The 26,707-nt window shown below is 35.2% G+C and overlaps 1 protein-coding gene across 8 annotated transcripts in view; it reads left to right on the top strand.

The window, feature by feature from the left end:
• The window catches only part of SGCE (sarcoglycan epsilon), a 68,146-nt gene that overhangs the window by 7,799 nt on the left and 33,640 nt on the right, over positions 1 to 26,707 (top strand). For 4 of the 8 annotated variants that reach the window (XM_053609686.1, XM_053609688.1, XM_053609687.1 and 1 more), the window contains exons 2-5: positions 8,147 to 8,254; positions 18,144 to 18,266; positions 19,512 to 19,669; positions 23,684 to 23,756. In XM_053609686.1, the coding sequence (XP_053465661.1) occupies positions 8,147 to 8,254; positions 18,144 to 18,266; positions 19,512 to 19,669; positions 23,684 to 23,756 (462 nt within the window). The remainder of the gene's footprint in view (positions 1 to 8,146; positions 8,255 to 18,143; positions 18,267 to 19,511; positions 19,670 to 23,683; positions 23,757 to 26,707) is intronic. The other 4 variants (XM_053609690.1, XM_053609692.1, XM_053609691.1 and 1 more) reach the window with 1 other exon arrangement.

Raw genomic sequence — 26,707 nt, forward strand, 5'->3', positions numbered from 1 at the left:
TACAGATGTACTGGTGAAAGTGCTCAGAGTTACAGATAACAATGTTTATTATAGTATTGATAGTGATAATGAAAACCTTGAAAAAAAATCATGGTCGTTTTTACTAATTAATACTACTTGTATTTTTTTTTTTTTTTTTTGCGTGTTAGATGCTGGAAAAGACACACTCCAGCCATTGTAGAACGTTTTACACCTAGTGGGGTTGACAAAAACTGATCAAACAGTTTTTTCCCAATATTATTTGATTACTCTTGATAAAGATTAATTAATCAAATAATTACACAAATAAATGTGTTCTTAAAACTATGGTAAGTGCTGTAAACACTAGTAGGACCCCTAAGTAAGGGATTTGGTCAGAAAGGGGGATTAAGGAAGGCTTTTCCAAGGAAGTACTCAGATCTGAAGGATGAGTAAATGTTAGTGAAGTGAAGAGGGAAGGTATATTTGAGGTTAAAAAAAAAAAGTTCTGCAGAAGGGGCAGGTTAGAAAATGGAAAGTTCTGAAAGAAGTCTAGTGAAATTGGCATGGAAGGAGAAGGCTAAGCACAATGGAAACTGGCTAGACAGGAGGTCTGAGAACAAATTTTGCAGGACCTGGTAGACCACCTTAAAGAGTTTAATCTTTATGCTGAGACCAATGGGAAATCTTTGGAGGGGTTTAGGCCGGACAGGATTACATTTGCATTTCAAAAAGAGCACTTCAGTTGTTTGTGAGGAAGGGGTTGGAGGGGTCAGAATAGATTGCGGCTGACTAGTTAGGCTGCCTAGTTCTGAGGCTCCTTTAGTCATCTAGGATAGAGATGAGGACCTTGTGGGCTAGGGTGGTGATGAGGAGAGGAAGCTGGCAGGGACGTTTTGCTGGCTAAAAATCCACACGGTGGGTATTGCATTGAATTTGGGGTAGAGGTTGCCAGGTCGTGGGGAGATGTCTGGGGTGCTCTCTAGATAGTGGTACCAAATACAAGATGAAGAAAGCTGGAAGAGGATCAGTTTTTAAGGGAAAGATGGTGAGTTTGGACAGGCCGAATTGGAGGTAATGATAAACAAGTTATGACTGAATCGCACAGCAGGAAGCTATGCAGCCTTAAAATGTGCTGTCTTGTAAACACATTCAGGATATAGTCTAAGTGAAAAAAGTGTGATCACATTATGTATAAAAGATCCTGGCATGTATGTTTACGTGTAAATGTGTAAAAATATATGTTTGCACACAAAGAATGTGGAAAGATAGAAGAACTATTGACTAGATCCCCTAGTCATTGACATTGGCAGGATGGCAATAGGGATGTGAGAGGGAAGATTTATTTTATACCCTCCTGCTTATACTGTTGGTATGTAGTACAATGAGAATGTATGTTTTCTGTAATAAGGAAAATTAATGACAGTTTAAAGCAAATATCTAAAATGAGAATATTTCTCTTTAAAGGGTTTCTTAATTGGACAGCTCATGCAAGCACTATTATTATATTTGTTTTTTTAAACAGAAATTTTTTCCCATAGCTTTACTTCCCCAAGAGCTTATGCACTTTGCCTTTTAATCCTTTTCCACTAGATTGCACTATTACACTAGATTTTACGCAGCCTACATGTTGTTTTGTGTTCTGCTTTTCACAAATTTTATTGATTTCACAACAATGCAACATTTTGCAGAGGAGGATGTTAAATTGTAATGGTGCATATAACTACTCTGTATAATATATATCATTTTTTTAAAGTTCCTACTGGTGCTCGTTTTTTAATCTAGTATTTCTATGATAGTTCTACTTCCAGGAGTGAAAACCTGAGCTTACCTTCTTAGGTTGTTTGACCAACAGAGCAAAAACTGCTCGTGTCTCCAAAAACTGTCATATTAAATACCACTTTTCTGCACTCAAATTGTATATCCCTCCAAAGTCTTTTATATCTGCTCTAAGTTTTTAGTTTGTATTTTAATTGTAGTAATAATTTTAATTGTATTACATAATTTCTTATGTTCAATTCTGCCAGTCTTTTCTGTTTTAATAAAGTTTGGAGGCATTTTCTTCTGGCATTCTTGGTTTCAAGTCTTGCTATAACACTTTTCTTAGGAATATCTTTTCCTGACTCCTCAGAAGTTGAGGCCACAGTATTTTCAGCAAAGCCTATTCTCCCCATCGATTCCTGCTGACTTTTTAGCTTTTTTCTTTGAACAAATCATTTCATTTTTTGTTTTTGTCTTGGTTCACATAGCACATAGGATAAATAGCTCCTGCATAGCAGTAACATTTGCTTCCTTACCAGCTACTTCTAACTCAGGAGTCATGGGGGCAACTTACTTCTTCTAGAAAGTTAAATAAGTTGAAGATGACCTACTAGTAATAATATCTCAAATTACATGAAAATAATACAGTTTACAGATTGCTTTTCCATTTAACTACTGTCCTGTACTGTGCAATGATGTGTCAGTCACAATGACTGCATGTATCAATATGCTCCCGTAAGATGGAGCATATAGAGAAACTTGATATATGTGTGTATGGCACTTGATACTGGCACTGCAGATTATTAGGGGAAATGAGTGATATTCATTAATGGTGATGAGACATTTGGTTTTCCATATGGAATAATATATGTAAATAAATAAAGGAAATATACCTCTAGGCTTGTGTAGGTATACTCTTAAGATGTTTCACAGTGATGAAATTGCCTACTGGTGCATTTCTCAGAACATATCCTTGTTTTGCAGTGCATGACTGTGTTTGGGGGCAGGATTGACAAGTAAATAACATAGACTTTTCAGTCAGCCACAAAATGAGTTCAAAATTCAACTCTACCCCTTACTAAACATATGACGTGGGATGAGTCACATCATTTTCTAAGACTTTACATCCTCATTGTAAAATGGAAGTAACTCTACCTACTTCACTTAATTGATATGAAGATTAAATAAGGTAATATAGGTAAAACCCTTAGTGTGGTATCTAGCACTTAGCACTCAAAATGTGGTAGCTAATGAAAAGAAGTAACAATCAACTAACAGTTCATAGAAAGAAAAGTCTGAAGATAGTTTTTTTTTTTAATGTAGAAAACAATTTAAAAAGTATTAAAGCGAATGGTATAAATGAAGGGAAGAGAAAAATGTAGATGGTAAAGGAGCAATACAGCAACTTGGGGTTGGTGGTGACAGAAAGAAAGGATGTTGTGGGTGTGAGCTATATATCCAGTTTGTGAAAGCAAAGTCTTTTGATCCCCTTGAAGTAGAATATGAAAAGAGACAAGTGAAGTATAGACAGAGAAAAACTTGACGGTTTGGTTTAAGGTGAATGTGTTAATCAGATTAAATTCCACTTGGTATATCCTGCTGTTTACTTGGACAGTGATGTCTGAATAAGTTATTATTTATTATTTCTGTCTCTTGACATTCTGATTAGCTCATCAGCAATCAGTTGCTATTCACAGCTCTTCAATTGCTTTTATTAAATAGAAATCCCCTCCTCTCCCAGTCAGCAAATTATTCAGGTTTTGGAAAGAGTAGTATCTCTTCAGAGAGTGCTTTTGCCCCGGGCCAGATGAAATGTAGTCACGCTGCTACAAGACTGAGAATGAATAATGGAAACTTAAGACAAACTTGAAGTATTGTATGGTTTCTAGGGAAGTGGAAAGCCTGCCAGCCACCTCTGGATTAATTTAGACTTTGATGATTTCGGAGGAGGAACATTGGCAAGTTTGTTAAATTGTATACAGTGATACCCTGGCTTATTGCCTGAATGTTTCTTAGTTTAGGCTGTGTAAATGCAGGATGCAAATTATTCTTTGCTTTTGTATTTATGAATTAGAGCAAAACTCATACAGATATAACTGTAGCACAGCTTAGCATGAACTCAGGGAGTACCTAGAGTTCTCATCTCTTTAACATTTCTGAGGATGGACCATAATCTTTGGAGAAAGTCCAAGAAATAGTCTATACAGGTTGGTTGTTTTTTTTTACACATTAGTTTTAATCTTTTTTTTTTTTTATTAAATCATAGCTGTGTACATTGATATATTCATGGGGCATCATTCACTAGCTTCACAGACCGTTTACCAAGTATTAGATTTAATCTTAAAAAAATGTGTATAGGGTAAATATTTCAAAAATTGAGTCATATTTTTCCATTCTAAGGACAATTCTTACATAAAATATGCATTGGTCTTTTTCTAATGAAAATTAAACTCTAAATACTAGCTTTCTTTGTGAGTACTTCACACTTGTCAGTGTACAGCTTATGTTATGTGGTATGACACTTGATATTGGCAATTTTTTTATATAAGACTCAAGTCAAGTAGATCCGTGATCTTGGACACATAATTAAAAACAAATAGTTATTTCCATATTGTTGAGTTTTTTTTCCTTCTATGTGTGGGGAGTGTTTAAGTAGCAACATCATCTGTGGCGTCGTGTCTTTCCTTTAATGACATTGCCTGGTGAGTAGAGGCATAAAAACTTGTCCTTTTATTTAGATTTATTGGACTTCTGTCTTCTGTGGTCAAAGTGGGACTTCATATGGATCAATCAATGTGAACTTTCAAAAATGTGCTCAAAAGCAATTCTGGCCTTAAAATAGAGCAATATCTGCGGGATGTGTTTAAATTATTCTACCCTTCCTCCATTTTTTAATAGTTTACATACCAATTAAATTTGTTTTCTGAATCCTATAAAAGCCAGCTAGACTGCCCTTATATAAGACCTGCAAAGTATGAACAATATTATGTTGGTTCATTAGCCAAGGACATACAGTGGTCTTCAACTTTATGCTAAAAGTAAGAGTGTAAGACAGAAATTCCAATTTTTTAAGTCACCCAAAAAGTATCATATGTGTAGTTTTGTGCATGTAACTCTGAACAATGATTCTTATGTACCACATAGTTTGAGAGTCACTGAGCTAGAATACAGGAAGGAACAAAAAAGGAGCTGTCTGGGCACTCAACCCATTCTTTTACGGTAACCACCCAGTTCACAGAGAAATGAAGAATTTTATAGAGTGTCTACTTGCCTGAAGGACTTATTCCATTCTGCTTTTTTTTTTTTTTTTTTTTTGTGGTTTTTGGCCGGGGCTGGGTTTGAACCCACCACCTCTGGCATATGGGACCAGCGCCCTACTCCTTGAGCCACAGGCACCGCCTCCATTCTGCTTTAAGGTTAAGCCTCTATAATCTTCCAACACATTAACAGATTCATTTGGTTTTATAAGGATTGAATTAGACAATCTATGTGAAAGCACCTTCCTCAGGACGTGGTGAAGGAAACAGTTAAATCTAAATATTGCTTATCAGATCCATGTATTCTTTGTTCTTTGGAAAGTTGTAGAGAAGACTTCGGCCACCTGCTCCCTGTCTTTCTAGGGTAGAATTTTCCATCATGCAGCAGTGTCTTGCCTGCTCTTGCAAATTGGTTTTATCTGTAGACTGGTTGTAGGCAGGAGTGGGTAGGGTTTTCAGTTTTAAGGTAAGCCCTACATTTGGTGTGTATATGTGACTCAGATCAATATTCTTTATTCCTTTAGGTTCTAGGTCTTCTGTCAGTCAGAGTACATAGTTATGAGAACATTAGACTCACTCTAATGAATGATTTGTGAATTTGTCTCACCGCTGTACCTAGACTCTCCATGGTGGAATCATGAATATGTGTTCTCAGATTTTTATTATGTACATTTTAGGGTTACATATCCATATGTATTTTTAGGGAGCTACCCGGTATGTTGACTTTGGAACCTAGCCAGGGGGAGAATCAGCAAGGGGGTGGGTGGTATTTTTCCAAAAGATACTATTAACATTTGTGATCCTGTTTTAGCTTATATTATTAGGAAATGCCTATTATATTATTCAACTAGATTTTAAAGTACATAATTTCAGTTATTGAATCAGCCATTTATTAGACAAGTTTTTGATAAGATTGGTCATATAACAGATAAAACTTGTATACTTCATTTTTCATATTTAAAAAACTGAACATAAGTAGCTTATGCTAGGGAGTACTAAAGCCTTTGATTTCTATTCTCAGGTATCACTGAAATTGTCACTTGAGGTTTTTTTTTTTTTTTTTAGTAACCTTGATTTAAAACAATTATTTTGAATTATGAGTACATAATAGTTATACATGTTTATGGGTACATGTGATACTTTGATATAAGCATACAATGTGTAATTATCAAATTACTAATTTGTGTTTCAAATTGCATTCCTTTTTCATCTTCGAAGGGAAGTTGGGACTTTTTCATAATTTACGTTGAAAATTTTGCTGAAAATTCAGTTTGAAAAGAAAATATACATTTAATCTTTCATTTGTTAAGGTGGGAAACTCTTAATGTTAAGTTTGTGTATCCTACTAATTGTTTCTGTCGTTCATGTTTCACTCATGAAAGCATTTTCTTTACCTATATTTGCTTGGTCTTACCTATTGTACTTTTTTTTGAATTGTGTTTCATCAGCTATGTTCCTGTTCTTTATCCTTAGTCCCTTCCTGTCTCTTTACGTCCTTTCCTCACTTTATGTACAAAATATATTTCCCCGTACTAAACACCAGTCCTCCTCTCCGCCTTGCTCTTCCTCAGTCTCACACTCAATCCTTTTGCTTCTCTGCTCTGGCCAACATTATTAAAAGATTAACTGTATTTACTGCGTCCACATCTTAACCTTTTGTAGTTTGGCCTCTCTTCTTACCACTTTATCAGAACTCAAGGAGGCACCAGTAATGTCTCACTTTTCATATCTTGCCGTCTTTGATAACCTTTAATCCTCTTTGACCTTTTTTCAGTGAAGGGAGAATGTTGATCACACTCTCCTTGGCATCTCTCTTTCGTTGGCTTACGTGATACTTCAGACCCAGTTGTCCAACGTTATGACCACCATTCTTTTCTGTACTGAATCATTCTCTGTTTTTAATAGATAGATATATTTATTAACACATTCTTTTGTCCTTCCTACTTTTTGTGCATTCTTTCTTAGTCCATTTCATGTTCAGTAGCTAGGACAGATTTATAAGGTAGACCATGGGGGAATTTGGGAGCTTAGTTGAATCCAGAGGGAACTTTCCTGAGATGGACAGAGAAAAGGAGAATAGGGTGGAAAGCTGATATTGTAGTCAGAAAAATGATGCCCAAATATATCAAGTCTGAAAGGTAAGGTAGAAAAACAAGAGTGAAAACAGTAATATTGGCAGTTTGGATGATGAAAAATAGGGTAAATGAATGGGTCAAGAACATGAACGTGTATTTGCTCCAGATCACTTTCTACATAAGGCCTAATGTGTGTGCTACATCGAGGCATAGCGTCTTTAAGGAATTGCACTAGGGATTTGGCTTCAACAATCATTTCTCTGGAGAACTTCAGATCTGTATCTGAAGCCCCTTTACATACTTTTATGAACCAGAGCTCTATTCCTATCTTCTTAGATGGTTTCATCTGAATGTCCAACTGATGCCTAAATTTAACATATCCCAAATTAAATTCATTCTGTCCTGAAACTGACTTATATTCTGAGATGCCTAATGTATCACTGTTCTGTGTCATTCTAGATAAAAAATTCAAAGCCTTCTTTGATTTTCCTTTTAGCCCCCTCCTAGCAATTTAGAAAAGTATGGTTGGTATTATCTCCATGGTGTCTTGTAACTGACACAAGCTTTTCTTTCCTTGTGCTTCAACCTGACTGCTACCCTACACTCTTGCAATAGCCCGTATTTATATCCCTTAACCCTAATCCTATTCATTGCTACCAGTGTGATGTTACCAAACTCAACTGTGAATTTAAAACATACTTTAAACTTAGCACAAGATTCCTAGCCAAAGACGATTGCTTCATCCTCAGTGTTCTTGTAGAACTTGTGCTTTCTGCCATCATGTATGAGTTTATAATTACTATTATATATTACATTATGTATGTGTGTATATATACACACATATATACATATATATATATTTCTGTACACAAATTGTCAATTCACATGGATTATATGCTCTTTGGGGGGCAGGATCTATGTCTTGTTTTTTTTGTATCCCCATATTTTCTTGTATTAACATGTAAGAAATATTTGCTGATTGGAATGAAATAACTAGCTGAGCTGGAATAAATCTGATCCCGTTAATAGTAGGTGATCTGCAATTGTTATTTGATATTAATTTCATTTTTTGTGCATTTGTTTTATTCTGAAAAGCTTTTTTATTAAGCTGTGCTGATGGCATAAGTGGAACAGTTAACTGGAAGATCAAACAGGCCAACAGTTTTATTATCAGCAGAAAAATGGCTGCTGGGAAGAAAGATGGTGAGTTTAGGTTGTAAATCTAAATCCCTTTGGGGGAGTCCATTAAGTGTCCACTTTGAATATTCCTTTTGCTTTCTTAGTCATGTGTGGTTTTTGTTTTTTTCTTTTTTAGTTTGACAAGTTAATCAGAAAAAAAAAATTTTGTTTTCTCTGATCCCCTATGTTCTTAATCCATTATTTTTCAAGTGTTTTTTCTTGCTGTAGCTTTGCCCTTTTCTGTTAAACTAAAAACTGTCCCATGTTTTTAACGTATTGTTCTCCCTTATCCAGTCACGAGCTTGCCACTTACAAAAATTGTCCCAATTTATTTACTATAACAAGTTATAATCTATAACATTAAAAAACATTAAGAAGTACATTTAACATGTATTTTAAAATAGCACTTATGTAATATTAGAAAAATGATCATAAAGTATTTGGCTAATTTTAAATAATTTTGTTGTGAAACTAAATTGGTATGTTTTACTCTTAAATTCTTGATGGGCACTTCTTTTCTACTTGAATGATGACTTGCCCCATTTTTCTTCTCTATGAAAGTGTTCATCAGCAGTATTTCAGGGTCTTTGCCATAATGCCCTTCATTAGGGAGAATAGGCCTTACTTAACAGTCAAAATATTAGTTATTTTCAAAATATCAATTACCATTATGAACTTTCACTTAATAATTTTTGATTTTTTTTAACGATCCTTCCACACGCATACAAAATACTGTTTATGTGTGATCATGAACATTAACAGAATAGTCAAGTGGTTTCTCTAACTTTAAGAAAACCAAAATGTCTATAAAAAAAATAATAATGTTAAACATTTTTAGAGGAATAGTAATTTTGAAAAGGTGGCCTTATTGCCAGATTAAACCTGCCGGATTCTTGTAAGGAGTGATTCTTGGCTTACCTCTTTTTCATACTTCTCTGATGCTGGGGTCACTGATTTTTTTTGTAGGTGGTGCCAAATTACTCTTCAGCTAGAATCTTCTGCCCCCAGATATGTTTCATGGTGGAACAATGGTTCCCAGCATCTTTTCTTCCTGGCTGTCTTTGAAATAAATCCATGTGTGCATTTTTAAGAAATTTTAGTTGCTAATATCTATAGGAAAAAAGAGTTTTGTTATAATAACTTCACATGAAAAGATCACATAACTTTGTTTTAAAAAGCATTGGATCTACTTGTTTCGGGACCTAAGCACATGGTCTCATAGTCCTTTTTTTCACATCCACTGTAGACATTTTCCGCAGATTCTCTGTAGTTCCTTTAAGGGAATTGTACCTGTTTACCCTTGGTTCCTCCATCAAGCTGTGGGCCATCAGTTCTTTGGCATATCCATTTCTCCTAGTCTAATCTTTTTTCTAGTTAAATGTTACAGATGTCCTTCCCTGCTGCAGTTTGCACTGTCATCTCCAAAGGACTTGGGGTCTGCCCTGGCTCCTGGTGCCCTATGCAGGATCTCCTAAGACTCTTCCTCTGGGCGTCATACCATTTTTCACTAAATTGTAGTCATTCTTCCTCTTTTCTTTAGTTGTTTTCTCTTTAACTTTGATCCCTAGAACCACTGAGCATATCCCTCCTTTTCCTGTTAGATTTGCCAAAAGAGTACTCCACAGCTGTTAGACCCAGCTGAGTCATCTATCATGAAACTGTTCTTAGGGTTTCAAGACCTTGACATAGCATCCTCTAGAATCTCTGAGAGATTCCAATCTCTTTTTATTTCAAACTCCATACTCCCATGGGACCTCACACTGATTTTTCTGCTTATGATCTAAGAGATTACTGTGGTTTGCAGTAGAAATGATCGATCTATCTTGAATCTACTGAGGTAAACCAGTTCAGGTTATCATGTGGTCTTGCTTCCTCTGTTTCTCTTGATCTCATACTTTAGGCCAATATTTTTTAACATTTTTTATCTCATGGTACACTTGAACCTATAGCTAAACTCCCCAGGCACATTTAAATTATATTGATCAAAAAAAAAAAAAAAAAGTAAAAAAAGAATATACTAATTGTGCTTTGAACTTCTTCTGAAAGTGATTTAATTTATGATCTTTAAGATTTTTCATGGCATGCCTAAGATCCTCTCGTGGCACATGGATTGAAAATCACTGCTTTAGATTCTTCTCCCGTCTTGGTCTCCTTATCCTGTTTTAATCCAATCTTTATAGTGCTGTATTATCAAAAAAATCTTATACAGAGAATAAGTTTCATCAACAGTGTGAAGAGTTGTTTCATTGCTTTTGAAATTGTAATAACAAATACTACTGACTTGTACAGCAAGGCCATTTTAAACGCTATCTCAGATATCTACTGTCCTTGAGATGTTCTTGACCATGAATCTCTCTCTTTTTGACAATTTAAAGAGAACCCAGAAGATTATAAGAGCATTTATGTAATAAAATAACTTTAGCAATTAGATATTTTTGTGTAACTTTATTTTTAAATAATATGCAAATTCTTAACTAAAGGAGGATGGTACCTCTTCTATAAATAGGATTCTGAGGAATTTGAATGCCTCAGACCAAAACATTTGACATTATTCTACCTCAGCACATAGTTAAGTGGTGACAAAATTCACAAATAATACTCTAACTATGGACTTCTTTCTTTTTTTCCTGGGGCAGGGGCAGAAAACTTAAAATTTTAAAATTCACCCCTGAAAAAATTTAAAAAGGACTAAGCCTTCACATTACTCATATATTTCACTTAAACATCTTCTAATTCTTTCTCTTGTAGTACAACTCACATTCCAAAATAAATTAGCCTTAGGTTTACCAATAGATTTTCCTAAGAAACCACAATAAAATCAAAATGATTTTGTCCTGATTTCATCATTCCTTTCAACTTAAGCGTTAAATGTTAACTGAATAATCCTGGAAATGAAATAATACATACTTGAATAACTTGACAGAGTTCTCTTCTACCATCTTGAAGTCCTGGAACTTTGGGATCCTTCCCCTGTCTTTGCCACCTTTCAGAAGCAAAAATGGGTATTTTTAGCTAGGGGCACTTCCTGTTCCTCCTCAACCAAAGGGGAACACGCATCATCTAGAGGGATACTTCACTTTTCAAGTCATGCAGACCTTTGACAGTAAGCCTAGAAGAGCCTCCTGTAAGGGACCATTAAAAAGATGTAAGGTCTCGCATTATGAAGTTATAGAGTAAATTTGGGTTGTCTAGTCAAATCCTGGTTCTTCATAAAAAAGGAGCGATAATTAAGAAAATTAATGTGTTATACACATACAACATAATAAGCTTAGTATTGTGGAATATAATAATCAAGTGCACAACCAACAAGGGTATTAATTTATGATTGCAAATCAACAAACCCTGGGTCAAGTCCTGACTCTTTCTCTTAATAGTCATACAGGTTTGAACTTGTCACTTAATCCCTCTATTTAATTTTGTCATCTATAAAATGGACTGAACTCTCTAGGAAAGGAAATGCATGCCAACTCTGAGTGGTAGTGACTGTCAGGAGTCCTGAGGTGAGTAGGAGACAGATAATCATATCCAGGTAGGAAGTAATGTTATGATCTGTCTCTTAATAGGGAAAGATAAGTGGCATGCCCAGACAGGATAACATCTAAAGTTCCTGTCAACTATAGCACGTTATCTAAGGGTATTGATCACTAACTAATCATGGTTTGCAATCTTTTCCCAACTGACACTTAAGAAAAAAGAAGAAAAACACATGCTATCATGTAATGATTAAGATATTTAATTCCAGTTTGGAAAAATTAAAGTAATTGGCTTTGGCTGGGAAAAAAAATCTGTAATTGTTTTCCTCCTACCTCATGTAAAGAAACGTGGTCATATCTTTTAGAGAAATGAAATGTACAAGGACAATCTAATGCCTTCCCTGTGATTCATTTCACAGGCCTAGATATGGACTGCCTATGACTTAAAAACAATCGCTGCCCAGTGCGAAATGAATGGCCTCCAGTACTTTGATGTTGAGTAAGCTCAAAGGGGAAGGTCAGACAGCTTTTGATTCAAAGCCAAGATTTGTTAAGTTCGATTAATAAAACAGAACAAAAACAAAATCTAAACAAGTCATGTACCCAGCTGGTTATTGAAACTCTTAACATATTTCTCTATAGCAATTATCTGGTTTAGTATTAAATTTCGATTTGACTATAGTAACATGTTAAAATATAAATTAGGTAGGTATCTATAAATATATCAGGCTCTAAAAACCCTGAAATGATTTCTCTTGATACAGAGATAGCAAATAGAATTTGTCTCTTATAATTAATTCCTATGAATTGGTAGCAACTTCATGGAGTGTGTATGTATACAAGGGCTCTGAGTCTCATAAAGACGTTCTAGGTGTTAAAACTGTAAAACATAAGACAAGAAGTATTATTTTTTCCTGTCAGTACTTATAACTTTTAAGTTGCTTAGGCAAAAGTATTATTTTTTCCTGTCAGTACTTACAACTTGTAAGTTGCTTAAGCAAAAATTAATTTTAAAAGTTGTACCTGGTGGGTACTCTCTTTATATTCTAAATAAATTTAAAAATCTTTTTCATCATTTTATTCAAAAAATTTTCCAGATCATAGTTACTATTAAGGCAATACTGTGCACAGTTGGGAAATCTATACTATTTTTTTAAAGTGATTTGGACTCAGTTAAAGCACCTTTGGGATGTTTCCCAGTGAATAGCTTTCGTCTTAAAACTCAGTTGACAAAATTGAAATGCTTTAAGAAATAGACTTTAATTTCTTATTCAGTTACTTATTAATTATAGCATGTTTTAGTGTTCTTAGGCTGATTTAGCTATGGTGAAAGGTAATACATCATTTAATCCATAGGTCTCTGTGTAAATTATACAATCTATTTCCCACATAACAAATCTGTTATAAATTATTTTGTACAACACATTAAATCCATTTTGATTTGACAGTTCATGTTTATATAATATATGGGTTGAATTAAGACTTTCAACCGGGCACTTGTTTATTTCTGAATGTATTTTTAATAACACGGAGTTTCTGCTGTAGTCATCTCAAGTAATGGCTCTATCGGCTCTATCCCAATTATAGCAAGATCATCTATTCAGAAGTGTGCTGCGTCAACTAAGAACTATGAGAAAGGCTGCAGAAGGGTCTTTGGCAGCCAAAATAGGTGCTGCAAGTGGAGATGCCTGTTTTTTACGTCCAGCAGATCCCTGCGTGTGTTAAACAGCACTCATCTGCTCGCTCTTTAACGTGCCACTCCACGTCATTTGGTAGTGTGGTTTCTAAACTTGCGGCAGATTAATAACAGCAAATTAGAAGGGATAGAGAAACTCCTATAGGGAACATGCTGATAGCAATGAGAAATGACATTTAACAACTTGTCTACAGAGAAGAAAACAGAAAAATCTATAAAATACATAAGCTTAAAAAGCATTGGCAGACTAGGACCTGCCGTGTGATCGGTAAACGACAAAGCAACCAAACAGTACGTAAGGGAGTCACTGTCTAATGGAGTAGAGTGCAATAATTGACGTGCAGAATGATGATCTCTTATGCCATCGTGAAAAAGGATCGACCACCACCGAGTGCTTTAGCAAAATCAGCTCTCTGGAATGAATCATTCTAGAGGGTTCCTGATAACCTGAGACTGTACTTACAAACCGTAAAAATTAGAAGTGCCTGATGTAAATGGATCTTTTAAAATGATTAACTTGTTGTTAAAGCAACAACCTAAACATAACTGGCACCTACTAAAAGTCATCTGCGTGTAGATAGTGACAATACTTTATGACTTTCTTCTCATAGATTTCAAAGGAGACACGGCTTAACATTTAAATCTAGCTGGAACTTGCAGGGTCTCACACTTGGTGGCTGTTTTATCTTTATGTCCACGGACTTGTTCTTGGTGATGCAGAAAAAGAGCTGGCAATGTTGTATGGACTTTTCTGTAGAGAAGGGGCTGCGTGTCTGCCTGAGCACATGCATATGCTGTTAAGAATAATTGTGATAATTTGCAATTAGATGCCTTAGGTTCATTAGCAGTGTACCACCCTGATGCCTTCAAAATGTAATGTTTACTAAATACATCCAAACTTGCTTTTGTTTCTAGGTAATTGTAAGTGAGCACACAAAGGCACACCCTTCCATTCTCATCATAGACACAGAAAATTTCCAGTGGACTCTTAAAGGAAAATAAGAGGCTGTTTAGTTAGCATGAGGTGCTACTTCGTTGCTGCTGATATCACAGTCTGTTATTTGATTCTTGGCCCTTTGCTGTCACGTAGTACACAGTTGTTGAAATGATCTGCGGACTCTATACCTTATGACTAAAACACAGAACAATTTTATCAATAAGATTTTGGTAGCCTGGTGCTGAGAGCCATTGGAACTACATTACTACATTTACGGAGGGTGAAAAGATGATCTTGGCTGCTTGGTTACATACTCTCTTGGCTCTTTACTCGGATATGTACATTTTCCTTTAAAAATTCTATTACTTAAGATTACCTGTCTTCAGTAGTGTTTAATCTTTGCAAATCTAGCTCCCTTTGCTATTTGGAGATGATGTTTTTGAGCCCCGTTGGTTGTTTTTCCCATTAATAGTGATAGAATCGCCTGGATTTAGCCACATACTGGTTTCCAGTTTCATTTCTATCCAGTGGCATGTGTTTGCAGAGGTAATGGATTTGCAGCCACAGAATATTGCAAAACCATGCGATAACACAGAGAGCCCAGACCCTGTGACCTTGGCTTGATTAGCATGGCACTGTACGCATGTATATTTCAGAGATTATGAGATCTTAGTGGGGATTCTCAGTGCTTATATTTGATTTTCAAGACTGCTCTTAAGGAAAACAGTGTGCTTCAAGCTTATGGTTTGTGAATATTACCTAGGCAGATGTGAGCGCAACCTGCGTGAGTGGTTGGAAACTGCCTCCGTGGCTGTCGGTGCAGACCCCTATCATCCTTATGTATATCGCTCATATTTAGAACAAGCACCTAGAGCTTTGCATTCTCTGAGTCATTTGTTGTTTTTGAAAGGAAGTATAGGTGTAAATACTGCTCCAATAGCCTCCGTGGAAGAGCTATTTGTTTTGCAGGTAACAAATGGGAAAGGTAGAGGGAAAGGGCACTTCTCTAAAATGTTGTATGGGTGCCCATAATTTAAACTGATGCTACAGAAAGGAAGTATTATTTTTACAAACAAAACATAGTGGCTTAGTCATTTCCCATTTGCAGATGATGAATGTGTCATACATCTGTATCATGTTTTTCTCAAAGTGAATACTTAAAGTACAGCAGGCTTTACTGTGGAGTTACCAAGGTAACTGACCGGCAAGTATGCAGTTCAGCAGATTGAAGAAAGGCAATTGAGTACACATGAATAAAGAAATGTGTGTGTCATCTTATAACCCAGAAGGGGCCATGGTAGCTTGTGGCTTGATTCTATAGATTGAAGAAATGTTTTTATGGAAATAGAAACTGAGATGTGCTATACTAGTTCTTGGAGTGAGTGACACAGAATGGCAGGAACCTTTTCTTTAATGGTTCCACTTCAGGCCCTTAGAGGGTGGAATAGAAAACAGAATCATTTTAATATTATTTAATGGGAGCTACTTTTCATTTGCTTTATTAGCTGGCTTTTACTACCTTATAGCAGCAGAAACTAAGGGAGACTATTAGTAGTTTGTAATGGCAGCAGAGAATGGTAATCTGTAAGGTGGGTGTTGTGCTTTAAGCATTGCACATATTTAGCTCACTAATAGGAAACTTGTGTTTACTTATATCGTGTTTTGTATTAGAAAGTATTGATATGTTTATCAATATAAACTTATTCAAGCATGCCAGATACCTTTCTAGGTGCTGAGGAAATAAGATAAAGAAAACTCAGTGCTGGATTTCAAGGTGTTTTTCGTCCCTATAAAGAAGTTAGATAAGCTCAGAAGAGATTCATTTAGATTGTTTGAAATATTTCTGTGCTTTGGATGTAGGGCTGTGATCCAGAACTTAAACTTTGTTATACCCAGAATGAAATAACTTCTCTGCAGGAGTTCAAAACTCCATAATTTGACTCTTCTTTTCTTCCCAGTTTTACCTCCCTCAATCTTAAATATACCCTGGGATCTAGGATCATTGGCTTAATTTCCTTCTTTGACAGAGCCCCACAGTATCCCACTGTTGAGTCTTGCACATGTGTTCACTGTGGAAAAACCTCAGCGCCCCACCTCTGAGTTTCAGAATCCTACTACTGTAATATTTTCATAGCCATGTTGAACCCTACTTTTTCCATATATCTTTTCTAGATGTTTTTAACCTTGATTGCTCTTCCATCTTTCCAGGTATTGCCAGAGCAGTTTATAACTCTGGGATAATACTTAATTAGGTAGATGTTGGTCTCCCAAACCAGAGAGTTAACTCATGGAAAACAGGGATAGGATCTCTTTCATTTTCACATCCCACATAGCACCTAGCATTCAGAGAATGTCGCGATTTCAAACTAGTTAAAAAAAAATTACCTTTATCCTTACTATTTTTCTGTGATTCATTCTTTCTTATTAGTTGGAATGGGATCATTCCTGCAGGTAAGTAAATTATTCTTGGGCAAAGGTATGGTATTATAAATGCCATGGGAAGATCACTTATAAATATTAGTACAAAACAAATAAAGAAAGAACGCGTCTCCCTACATACCTAATTTAAACCTTCCTTGCAGCTCTCTTCCCTCTGTTATCGTAGCCTTTGAAGTTGTCTTTTTAGTAGTAAAGCTGTGGATATGTGAAGCTACAAGTGAAATATTTTAGTTCTGTTCTCCTTTTTTTGGCAGCCATCCACAGAACTGCAGGGACAAGTTTTCACAGATAAAGAAACATTTTGTGGGAGTTCCTGTTTTTATGTTCAAAAATTTACTGTCAATGATCTCGCTATCTAGGGCTTTTTGTAAGTTGTGAGCTTGAAGTGAGCAGCTTTGGGGTTCTTAAGGTTAATTACCACATTTACAAATCCATCAGTGACTAAGAGAAAGGACTGGCTCGTTAGGGTTTATCTGTCTAAAAATTGCAGCTGTTAGCCAATCAGGAAGATCGAAACCCCAAAAGAGATTGTAGAGGTGACAAGGGTAATGGCAATAATGTGTTGGTGGAGAGGATGACATCAGAGCAAAAACAATAGGTGGAAACTAATCAAACCAATTTGGCCATTTTAATGTACTCACATCATATGTCTTAAGTAACTTGTAAATCATGAAATCTGCCCCATTTTACTTAGATTATTTGTGCTGAATTTTATTGCCTATTTAGAATGTAGCATAATATAATAGATTATGTTGTTTGAATTATTAAATGTTAAGATCAGAGAAAGTGGAATAAATCATTTCTAGGAGAGAGATGAGGAATGAACACTCAGAAAAGTATTCAGTGCGTTTTTCTAAGTATGTGTAAAAGTTACCTTACATGTATTGATGGTATTATATAGACTGATGTGCTTTATATAGAAAACAATACAGTATGGATTCTTACAATTAAAAAATTACTCTATGTACTTTGTTTTTTTATAAAGGGAAAAAGAAAACCTGCAGCACTTATGTAGTTGATCAGTTCTTATGATGTCTTTGCTTGGCAAAAATTTCAACTAAAAAGAAATTTCCAAAAATGTCTTATCGATGTTGTCCTTACTTAATAACAATTTAAAATAGTAAATGTGCCTAATTCTGTTCACATAGTGTTTGAAAAGGCTCTCAGTGCGAGTTAAGTTTTTCCATGTTTTGTCCTGAAATTACCTCCCTTTAAAACAACCTGTGATTAACAGTTGTCTTGCACGTTGCTTCGCTTTTCCCAGACATTTCTACCTAGTGAGACCCTTCTTTACAGTGCAAGCTGAATTATTAACAGGCTGTCTCATTATTTGTCTTTCTGTCTCTTATGTTTCCTCTGTGTTTTCAGTGTACACTATTTTCTCCAAGGTGCACTCTGACCGGAATGTATACCCATCTGCAGGCGTCCTCTTTGTTCATGTTTTGGAAAGAGAATATTTTAAGGGAGAATTTCCACCTTATCCAAAACCTGGTATGTTTTTGTGTGTGTGTGTGGGGGGTTAATTTACTAAATTTTCTTTTTTTTTTTTGTTCAGTGTAAGGGTTACACGGATCAGTTGTAGAATGTATAGTACATTATTCAATTGTATGAGGAATTAGTATGCCTGTCCCCAGAGTAGTGTACATGGTACTCCATGGGTACATTTTTATCTCTCACTTCCCTCCCAGCATCCCAACTTCTGAGTTTCCAATGTCCTTCACATCACCATGTATACCCATTGCCTGGCTCCCACTCATTACTAAGAACATGTGGTATTTTTTATACTAAGTTATAATTCAAATAACAAATAAAAATGAGTTTTCTGAAAATTACATTTTGTAAGAACACATTTTAATTTTTTGTAGATTGTATGATGAATAGCATACCTGAAAACTTTTATAAAATGTAGTTAGCTATGTTCTTAGTAATATTCGAGAAAAATGGTAATGTTTTTATCAATTATTGAAAAAGTGTTTTTGTATGAGGCATTCTGTGTTTGTGAAACTCTGTAGCTAAAACTTTTGAGCATCGTTTCTAACAATTGAGAAGAAAATACGGAGTTAGCAGCTTAGTTTCTAGAGTCAGCCAGGGTTAAATTCTAGTTTCTCCGCTTCCTATGACTGTGGAGAAATAGCTTACTGTAGACAATATAATAAAATATTCCGTCAGTTAAATTAGGGATACTTTCATAGCTATGTTTGAAAATCAATGAAATAGTACTTGTAAAATTATTAGTGCTCATTTTTAATAAATGCTGTCATTGTTATAGTTGTTTTGGGTTTGTAACATCTTTTTTATCCTATCCTTCAATATTTTAAAATTAAATTATTTTTATTTTGATGATACACTTTAGTCATTTTTAAATATTCTTTAATAATTAGTTTCATAGTGTCCAGAATTTCACAAGAGGAATACTTCTCAAAAGAATGAATATATTAATATGATTAGGAAATTTTTCTGAAGTTTTAATCTTACTCTTAAGTGATAAAAAAAAATTCCAGAAAATGATATGAATCAGTTTTCTTTATTGCATCAAATGTCTAGACAAATTAAACAACCAAAAGGATATATATTTTTTTTTACCACGGGGCCCTATTCAAAATAGCCATATGGAGTGCGTGTGTGTGTTTAGTTTGCTACAAATTTAAGAAAAAAATTTAGAATGTTTTAATTGAAACTACCAAAGCAGCATGTGTGAAAATAACTTTATGTCTTAATTCTGTGTTTCTTATCCAGGTGAGATTAGTAATGATCCCATAACATTTAATACAAATTTAATGGGTTACCCAGACCGACCTGGATGGCTTCGATATATCCAAAGGACACCGTATAGTGATGGAGTCCTGTATGGGTCTCCAACAGCTGACAATGTGGGGAAACCAACTATCATTGAGGTAATTTACTTAGAGAAAAGTTATATACGTGCATATATACTATATATACATATATATACACACACACATATATATATTAATTTGAGTTTTAAGTGTTGAAATTAAAGTTCCATGGCAGAGGGTTTTTAATTTTTTATGCCTGGAAACACACTAGGTAATATTTGGAAATATGTCACTCTTTTCTTTCTGTCTATAAAGTTTTTTATTTCACCTTTACTTTACAAAAATTGACAGGCTTAATTAGTAAAAAAAACTAATAAGATATTTAAAAGAAATACTATAATTATGAGTTCTACTTAAGAAAATAATTGCAATACTTTGCTCTGTATTTTGGATTCAAATTTTATATTCATTGCAATGTAGTCATTCAGAAGGTATCTTATGTGATAAGTGTTGTCTTAGGTGCCTAGGGATAGAAAGATGAGTTGCAGGAGAGTCTTGCCATGTCTTACAGTCCAGAGTCGTGACATTGGCGTGGAAACACATACTTTGCCAATGCTATAATAACTGCTGTAGTAAGAAGGTACTGTTTCGTGCAGAGTTATAAGAGGGCAAAGAATTTACTTCTCAAAGTAGAAGGAAAACTATTCTGGGCAGAGCATATCAAAACCTTGGAAGTATAAACAAATCACACGGTCTCAGAACTACAAGTGTGGCCAGAGTGTAGGGTGCACACCAGTGGGCAAGTGATAGGAATGGGAGTTGTTGATATTAGTAGGGCACATCATTGAGGGCTCTGAAAGTCATGCTGATGTTCTTAGCCTTTATTCTAGAAGTGATGGTTTTGTTAAAATGCATCAAGTTTTCACAGTACATAATATCATACCTGGAATATATTAGAAATTAAAAGTATAACAACAAAAACAATGATTACATCAAAGCTTTAACAGGAATTAATATTGTACTTTTAAAAAAATGAATTGGCGGCTTGGTGCCTGTAGCTCGGTGGTTAGGATGCCAGCCACATACACTGGGGCTGGCGGGTCGAACCCGGCCCAGGCTTGCTAAACAACAATGACAACTACAACGAAAAATACCCAGGCATTGTGGTGGGCACCTGTAGTCCCAGCTGCTTGGGAGGCTGAGGCAAGAGAATTGCTTAAGCCTAATAGTTAGAGGTTGCTATGAGCTGTGACACCACAGCACTCTACCAAGGGCGACATAATGAGACTGTCTCAAAAAAAAAAATGAATTGACATAGAAGCTAAAAGTGTTTTACTATTTACTATACTCTGCCCCACTCCCCTGAAAATCAGAATTATAATGGCAACTAATGGCAGGAGCGTCCTCCATAGTTTTAGATCCTGATGCCTCCAGGATATTTGATCATAGGGAACGGTGAAACGTAGTTGACTGTCACTGTACCCTGTGATCCAGCTGTCCCACTTGTAGATATATAGCCAAAAGAAACACTTACAAATGCCCTCCTGGAGGACATCTGCAATTGTGTTCATCAGGCACAATGTTAGCATAGCAAAACACTGGAAACCAATACTATGGAGCCCAAAAAGTCTATCAGTAAGAGAATAGATTAGTAAAGTACTATGTATTCGCATCGTGAATGTTAAGAACCCTAAGATTGCCCAGCAACATGGATGAATACTGTAAACACAATGTTGAATTAAAGAACAAAACAAAACGAATGAATACCAGAAGACTATATAGAGTTTACCTATACCATGTTGCTAGAGCTCAAAAACAAACAGACTAAACCATATATTTTAAGCATACATGCATTAATAATAAAACTGTATTTTAAACGAATAGAATATTAAAGATAAAATTGAAAATTACTTATTTCTGCTTGGGAGGGGCAAGGGTCTAGGATAAGAGAGAAACCCATGTGTTAAGATGGTTTCATAAGAGTTCATTACGTTTTTAGACTTTTTTACTAACATATGGTGTCATAAATATGTATTAAAAATATACTAAAATATTGAAGATAAAAATTTAGCATATCCCTCATATAACAAATAGTGAATTATCTGGTAAATAATTTTTTACATACATATAAATATAGTAACAGGTATAACATTTTAAAATCCTCTATAATTGGGCGGCGCCTGTGGCTCAAGGAGTATGGCGCTGGTCCCATATGCCAGAGGTGGCAGGTTCAAACCTAGCCCCGGCCAAAAACCACAAAAAAAAAAAAAGCTAAAATTCTCTATAATTTTTTCAATAATTTGCATATCACACTCATTTTATCATATAATTCTAGTAATTAATTAGTTCAGTAGATGTTGTAATTCTGAAATATTTAGATTTTAAGTATGTAAAGTAGATCAAGGCACTGTTTTAGAAATAGAGGATTGAAAATAAAACATGCACATGTACACACACACTTATTCTTTGAAGGTCTTCACATCATCATAAGTAAAATTTGAGGGTATTAAGGTATTTAAATATCTCATTAGAAAAGTGATAGAAGGACTACATTCTGTCATAGCCATTAAATTTAAACATTAAATATAAAATCAGATAATAAAATTATTCTTCCCAGTATGAATTATTCTTTACTCCACTCAGTTGCTTGGGATTTCAAAAATCATTTATTAGAATGTATGAAATTTATAATAATGAAATTTGTAATGAATATGGGAATGCTAGCCATAAAAAAATTGCTTATCAACTTGAAAACATCCATTTTCTTGAGCTGGAGTTTCAAGATAGTCTAACAAATGGTAGAAGGCTTTTTTTTTCCATTGAAAATGTGATTAAATTTTTTTGCAGGGTGAACTTTTTAAATCATGACGTTTCCCAAATGAAATCTATTTTGAATTTTTTCATTTACTTCATTTCAGCAGTAGTTTCTAGTTTATTTTAATAGTTCCAAGTCTTAATTTTAGTGTTCACTGTGAGGCTAATTGATTAGATGTCTCAAAAGATAGCAGCAAGGAAATGATTAAATCTGGTGGAAATTTGACAAGCCATGGAGAGGGTTCTTGTAACTTTGTGGAATAACATGCTTTCAGAAGATATACCTTTTTAGCATTATTAATGGTTTGGAATTATTTTAAAATTCAGATTCTCAAATAATATTTCTAAGAAGTGCAGTTTATTTGTTTAGAAGCTCAGATGTGATATATAAAAATCTTTGATATTTGCTTTTAAATGCACAAAATGATTTTTTTTCTTTTAGTTTGAATCAGTTTTGTACTATTCTTTTGTCTCAGTGTCAACTCCAGCTGCAATCACTGCCAGAAGGCTAAAGCTGGGATTCTAAGACTTTGACACAATCACTCATGTCTTTGAGGTATTGCGGACACATCTGAATGATTAACTATCTGTTACAAAGTTAATTATTCTTTGAATTTCGAAGCCATATCCTGTTGTTGGCCTTTACTTTGTTTGTTGTTTGCAGTGGCTTTTCCCTGAGTTGACTTTGATGTAAGTTCACTGGCCCTACAAATGTTTACTAATATTTGACTTTAGGAAAGGATTGATTTGTGTTTTTGAGCATGTGCCATAAGCTTCATAGACAATAATCCTTACTGCTTTACTACCATCATAAGTGAGGTGTGATTTCCAAAGGGTTGTTTATGACATTTTCTGACCAATTTGGTATGCAGTTTAGTCTAAATGCAAACAACACAAAGATGTGCTTGTGTTAAAGTGTACGTTTCATTATACTCCTTAAACTCCTTTTAAAAGTAGAAAAATATATTGTTTAGATTTTTTAAAAGCCTTAAGACATCACCGGTAAGTAATTCATAATGGTTAATTCGTTTGCTAATGATGCATCTGTACCAGCACTTAATGGCCTTCCATGAAAGAGTCTTTTCTGATTTTAACTTTTTGTTTCAGCACATTAAATAGAACTGACTAATTATTTATTTTCCCATAATATTGCTAAAAGCCCCAAATTCTTATTACCCAGAGAAGGAATATTTTGTAAGTATGTCAACAAATAATGAAAATGGAAAGAATGACAATTTGTTTTCATTTTTGCCCTTAATGAATTTCGTTTTACAAATAACATTTCACTTCTTTAATATGCTTTTCCTTTTATAATAGATAACTGCCTACAATAGGCGCACCTTTGAGACTGCAAGGCATAATTTGATAATTAATATAATGTCAGCAGAAGGTAGGTATTGAAAATATGTTGATCATTTTCTTATTTACAAGAAGTATTTCATTATGTTTCATAACTATATAAAACAGAGTTAAGAATTTTAAAGCACCATATAACTAATATAACTGATAAAAAAAGTCAAATGTAGAAAAGAAAACTAAGCAGTATCTAATTTGTCATAAAATATCATGGTGTGCTATGGTGGTGAAGAACTCAGGATAGGGAACTGAACAGATGAGCCACTTATTTCTCTAAGCCTTGGTTTCATCATCTGTAAAATGAGACTTAAGAATAGTATAACTACACTGATGAGGTGGCTCAAGCCTATAATCCCAGCACTCTGGGAGGCAGAGGCAGATGGATTGCTTGAGTTTAGGAGTTCAAGACCAGCCTGAGCAAGAGCGAGAACCCCATCTCTAAAAACAGCAGGGTGTTATGGCAGGTGACTACAGTCCAGCTACTCAGGAGTCTGAGGCAAGAGGATGGCTTGAACCTAAGAGTTTGAGGTTGCTGTGAAATATGACATCATGACATTCCTCCAGGGTTGACAGAGTAAGACTCTGTCTCAGAAAAAAAAAAAGAATAGCATCCCTTTTATAACTCTGCAGTAAGGATTCTGAATTATGGCTTGAAATGTGCTTAACATATAGCTGATCTCAAGAGTGCACAATCAATAAGTATTAGCTAGTTTTATTATTTTACTTTAGATTTTACTATAGGTAGCAGTCAAATCGCATTGTTGTGTATGCCTAAATAGTAAAGGATTTCTTAAAGACTCACACACTCAAATATCTTGACTCAATTTTGACAAATGAGTGGGAAAAATACTAAAAACTTCATAGTTAAAATTTATAAATCATGGGATACCATTGTATGAGGGTGATCCATGTAAGAGAGGACCTGATATGTAAGTTTTTTCCTTTGAAAACAGAAAAACAATTGTGCATTCATAATAGGGAAATTCCTGCTTCTGTTTACTAATACAACTAAAAGCGAATGAGCAAACACAAAACATTTTATCAGAACCTACTAATGTGGAATTCATGATAAATCAGTCAAGGCTGGATTAAAAATCGCCTTTATATAAAAGAAAGCGATTTCTGTAAAATGAAATTTGGAAAGCTTGCTTACAGACTTGAACCTCATAAAGTGAATTTTCCTCCACATATTTAGCAGTATGAATTGTAGGCAACAAATATGCAAGTTTAAAATTAAAATGACCTTCATACCTGAAAAGCAAGTCCAAGGCTCTCTCTCGACTTTGGCCTTCCCCATGGGCTTTTGGTAGGTACTGTGTTGGGATCAGGGAGACTTTAGTTCTTGACTACAGTTGTGGTTGGCTGGATGCTTGCATCTGTCTCAAGCTGTCCCTGTAGAATTGAAATACACTTAATGAGCAGGGCAGTTGAAAAGTTTTCTTCCTCCTTGAGTGTTCATCGCTATAGTTATAGTTATAGTTCTTTTACAGTGGGCTTGGACCATCTAACCTCACCATTATGCTCTCAGAGAGACTCAAAACTTTTTATCAAATATGCAAATTCCTACAAACAGAGACAGCCTGTCTGCAGCTTGAGCTCATTCCTTCTCAAATTTGGTCTTAGTGCTGTAGATATTGAGTATACGAGGCGTCTTACCAGGTGGTGGTGCTGATGTAGGGCACCTGTGATGAAGGAGATGCTTATAGTGGAAGACTGCTGGTCAACCGTGGGGTTGAAAGTTTGCATCAGGGCTATTTATCTAAAGTCATGGTTTTGAAGGTATGCTGCTGAGGAGAAAGAAGAGATGGGTTCTGGAAGCCACCACCTCTAATTCAGGCAGAACTTTTACTGCTTGTTAATAGGTTTCAGTGGCCCTGAACTATTTGAGTATCACTGAACTAAAGGTCCCATGTTTGTCTTTGCTTGTCCAGAAAGAACGTACATGCACACTAAGGTGCACATTTTTGAGCATGGCCTCTACTCATGCTATTTGTCCCCAGACAAGTTTTAGGCAAAGAAATAACAGAAGTTTGTATCAGGGTAATCGGGTTCTGTGCGACTCCCTGCCCAGCTGTCTCCTGTTCTGAGAGACCTAACTGGAAATTAGTCATGTAGACTCACACAGCGTGGTGCTCAAGGAGAGTACAAAAAGTGATTCTCTAAATTGGGTTTAGTGCCTGAGAGGCCTGCCGCCAATCTGTTGGCCCACTGTTCTCTTGGCCTCTGTGATTTCCAAATATAGCAGGCATGGGATTTCCCCAGAGTTAGAAAGCTGCCATGACTCATATCTCCGAGGCCTGGCAGCGGCACATAACCTGGGTAGACAGCAGGCAGCTGCCCAGCCTAGAACCTCTGTGAGGCAGGGTGGCAGTGACAGGCTTCATGGCAGGTCTCAGGGAGCCACGGAATAGTGTCATAGGGATCAGGAAAAGCCGAGAAACAGGTCTTCAAAAAGTAGCTCTGATAATAAGAAAAAAGTTTTCTTAAAGAAAACGATGTAAAAACATTTTAAGGAAATGGCTAGGTTATAGTCTTCTGTCATATTGACAGCTATATTTGGTATTATTTATAAATAGTATTTATTGCCAAGAAGCTCTTCTTCATCATGTATTTCTGCATGACGATTTTTAGGTTTGCAGAAACATGTAATATGATTAAGCTATTGTTTATCTGTATAAAACAGGAAATTTATCTGCATAAAAGAGAATAAGTATATGTTAGAAGATTGCAGATGGGCTATACATTAAACAAATAGGACAAAATCATAAGCAGAATAAATGACAGTTTAGGAAATAAGTAAAGAACTTCCTGTAATCAGGGCCTTGAAGTACTAACTCCTTAGAAAGTGATGGCAATGCTCTAGAAAAGGCCTTTTAATATCAAAGAAGCTCCATAAGAAATGAAATCATCAAGATTCAGGTATTTATTATGTAATTTTTATTTTTTGTTTCTTAAATAAGAGGGGAATACTTTACAGGTACATGA

Source organism: Nycticebus coucang, chromosome 11 (assembly GCF_027406575.1).
Source record: "Nycticebus coucang isolate mNycCou1 chromosome 11, mNycCou1.pri, whole genome shotgun sequence".
In the NCBI taxonomy this organism is placed as follows: Eukaryota; Metazoa; Chordata; class Mammalia; order Primates; family Lorisidae; genus Nycticebus; species Nycticebus coucang.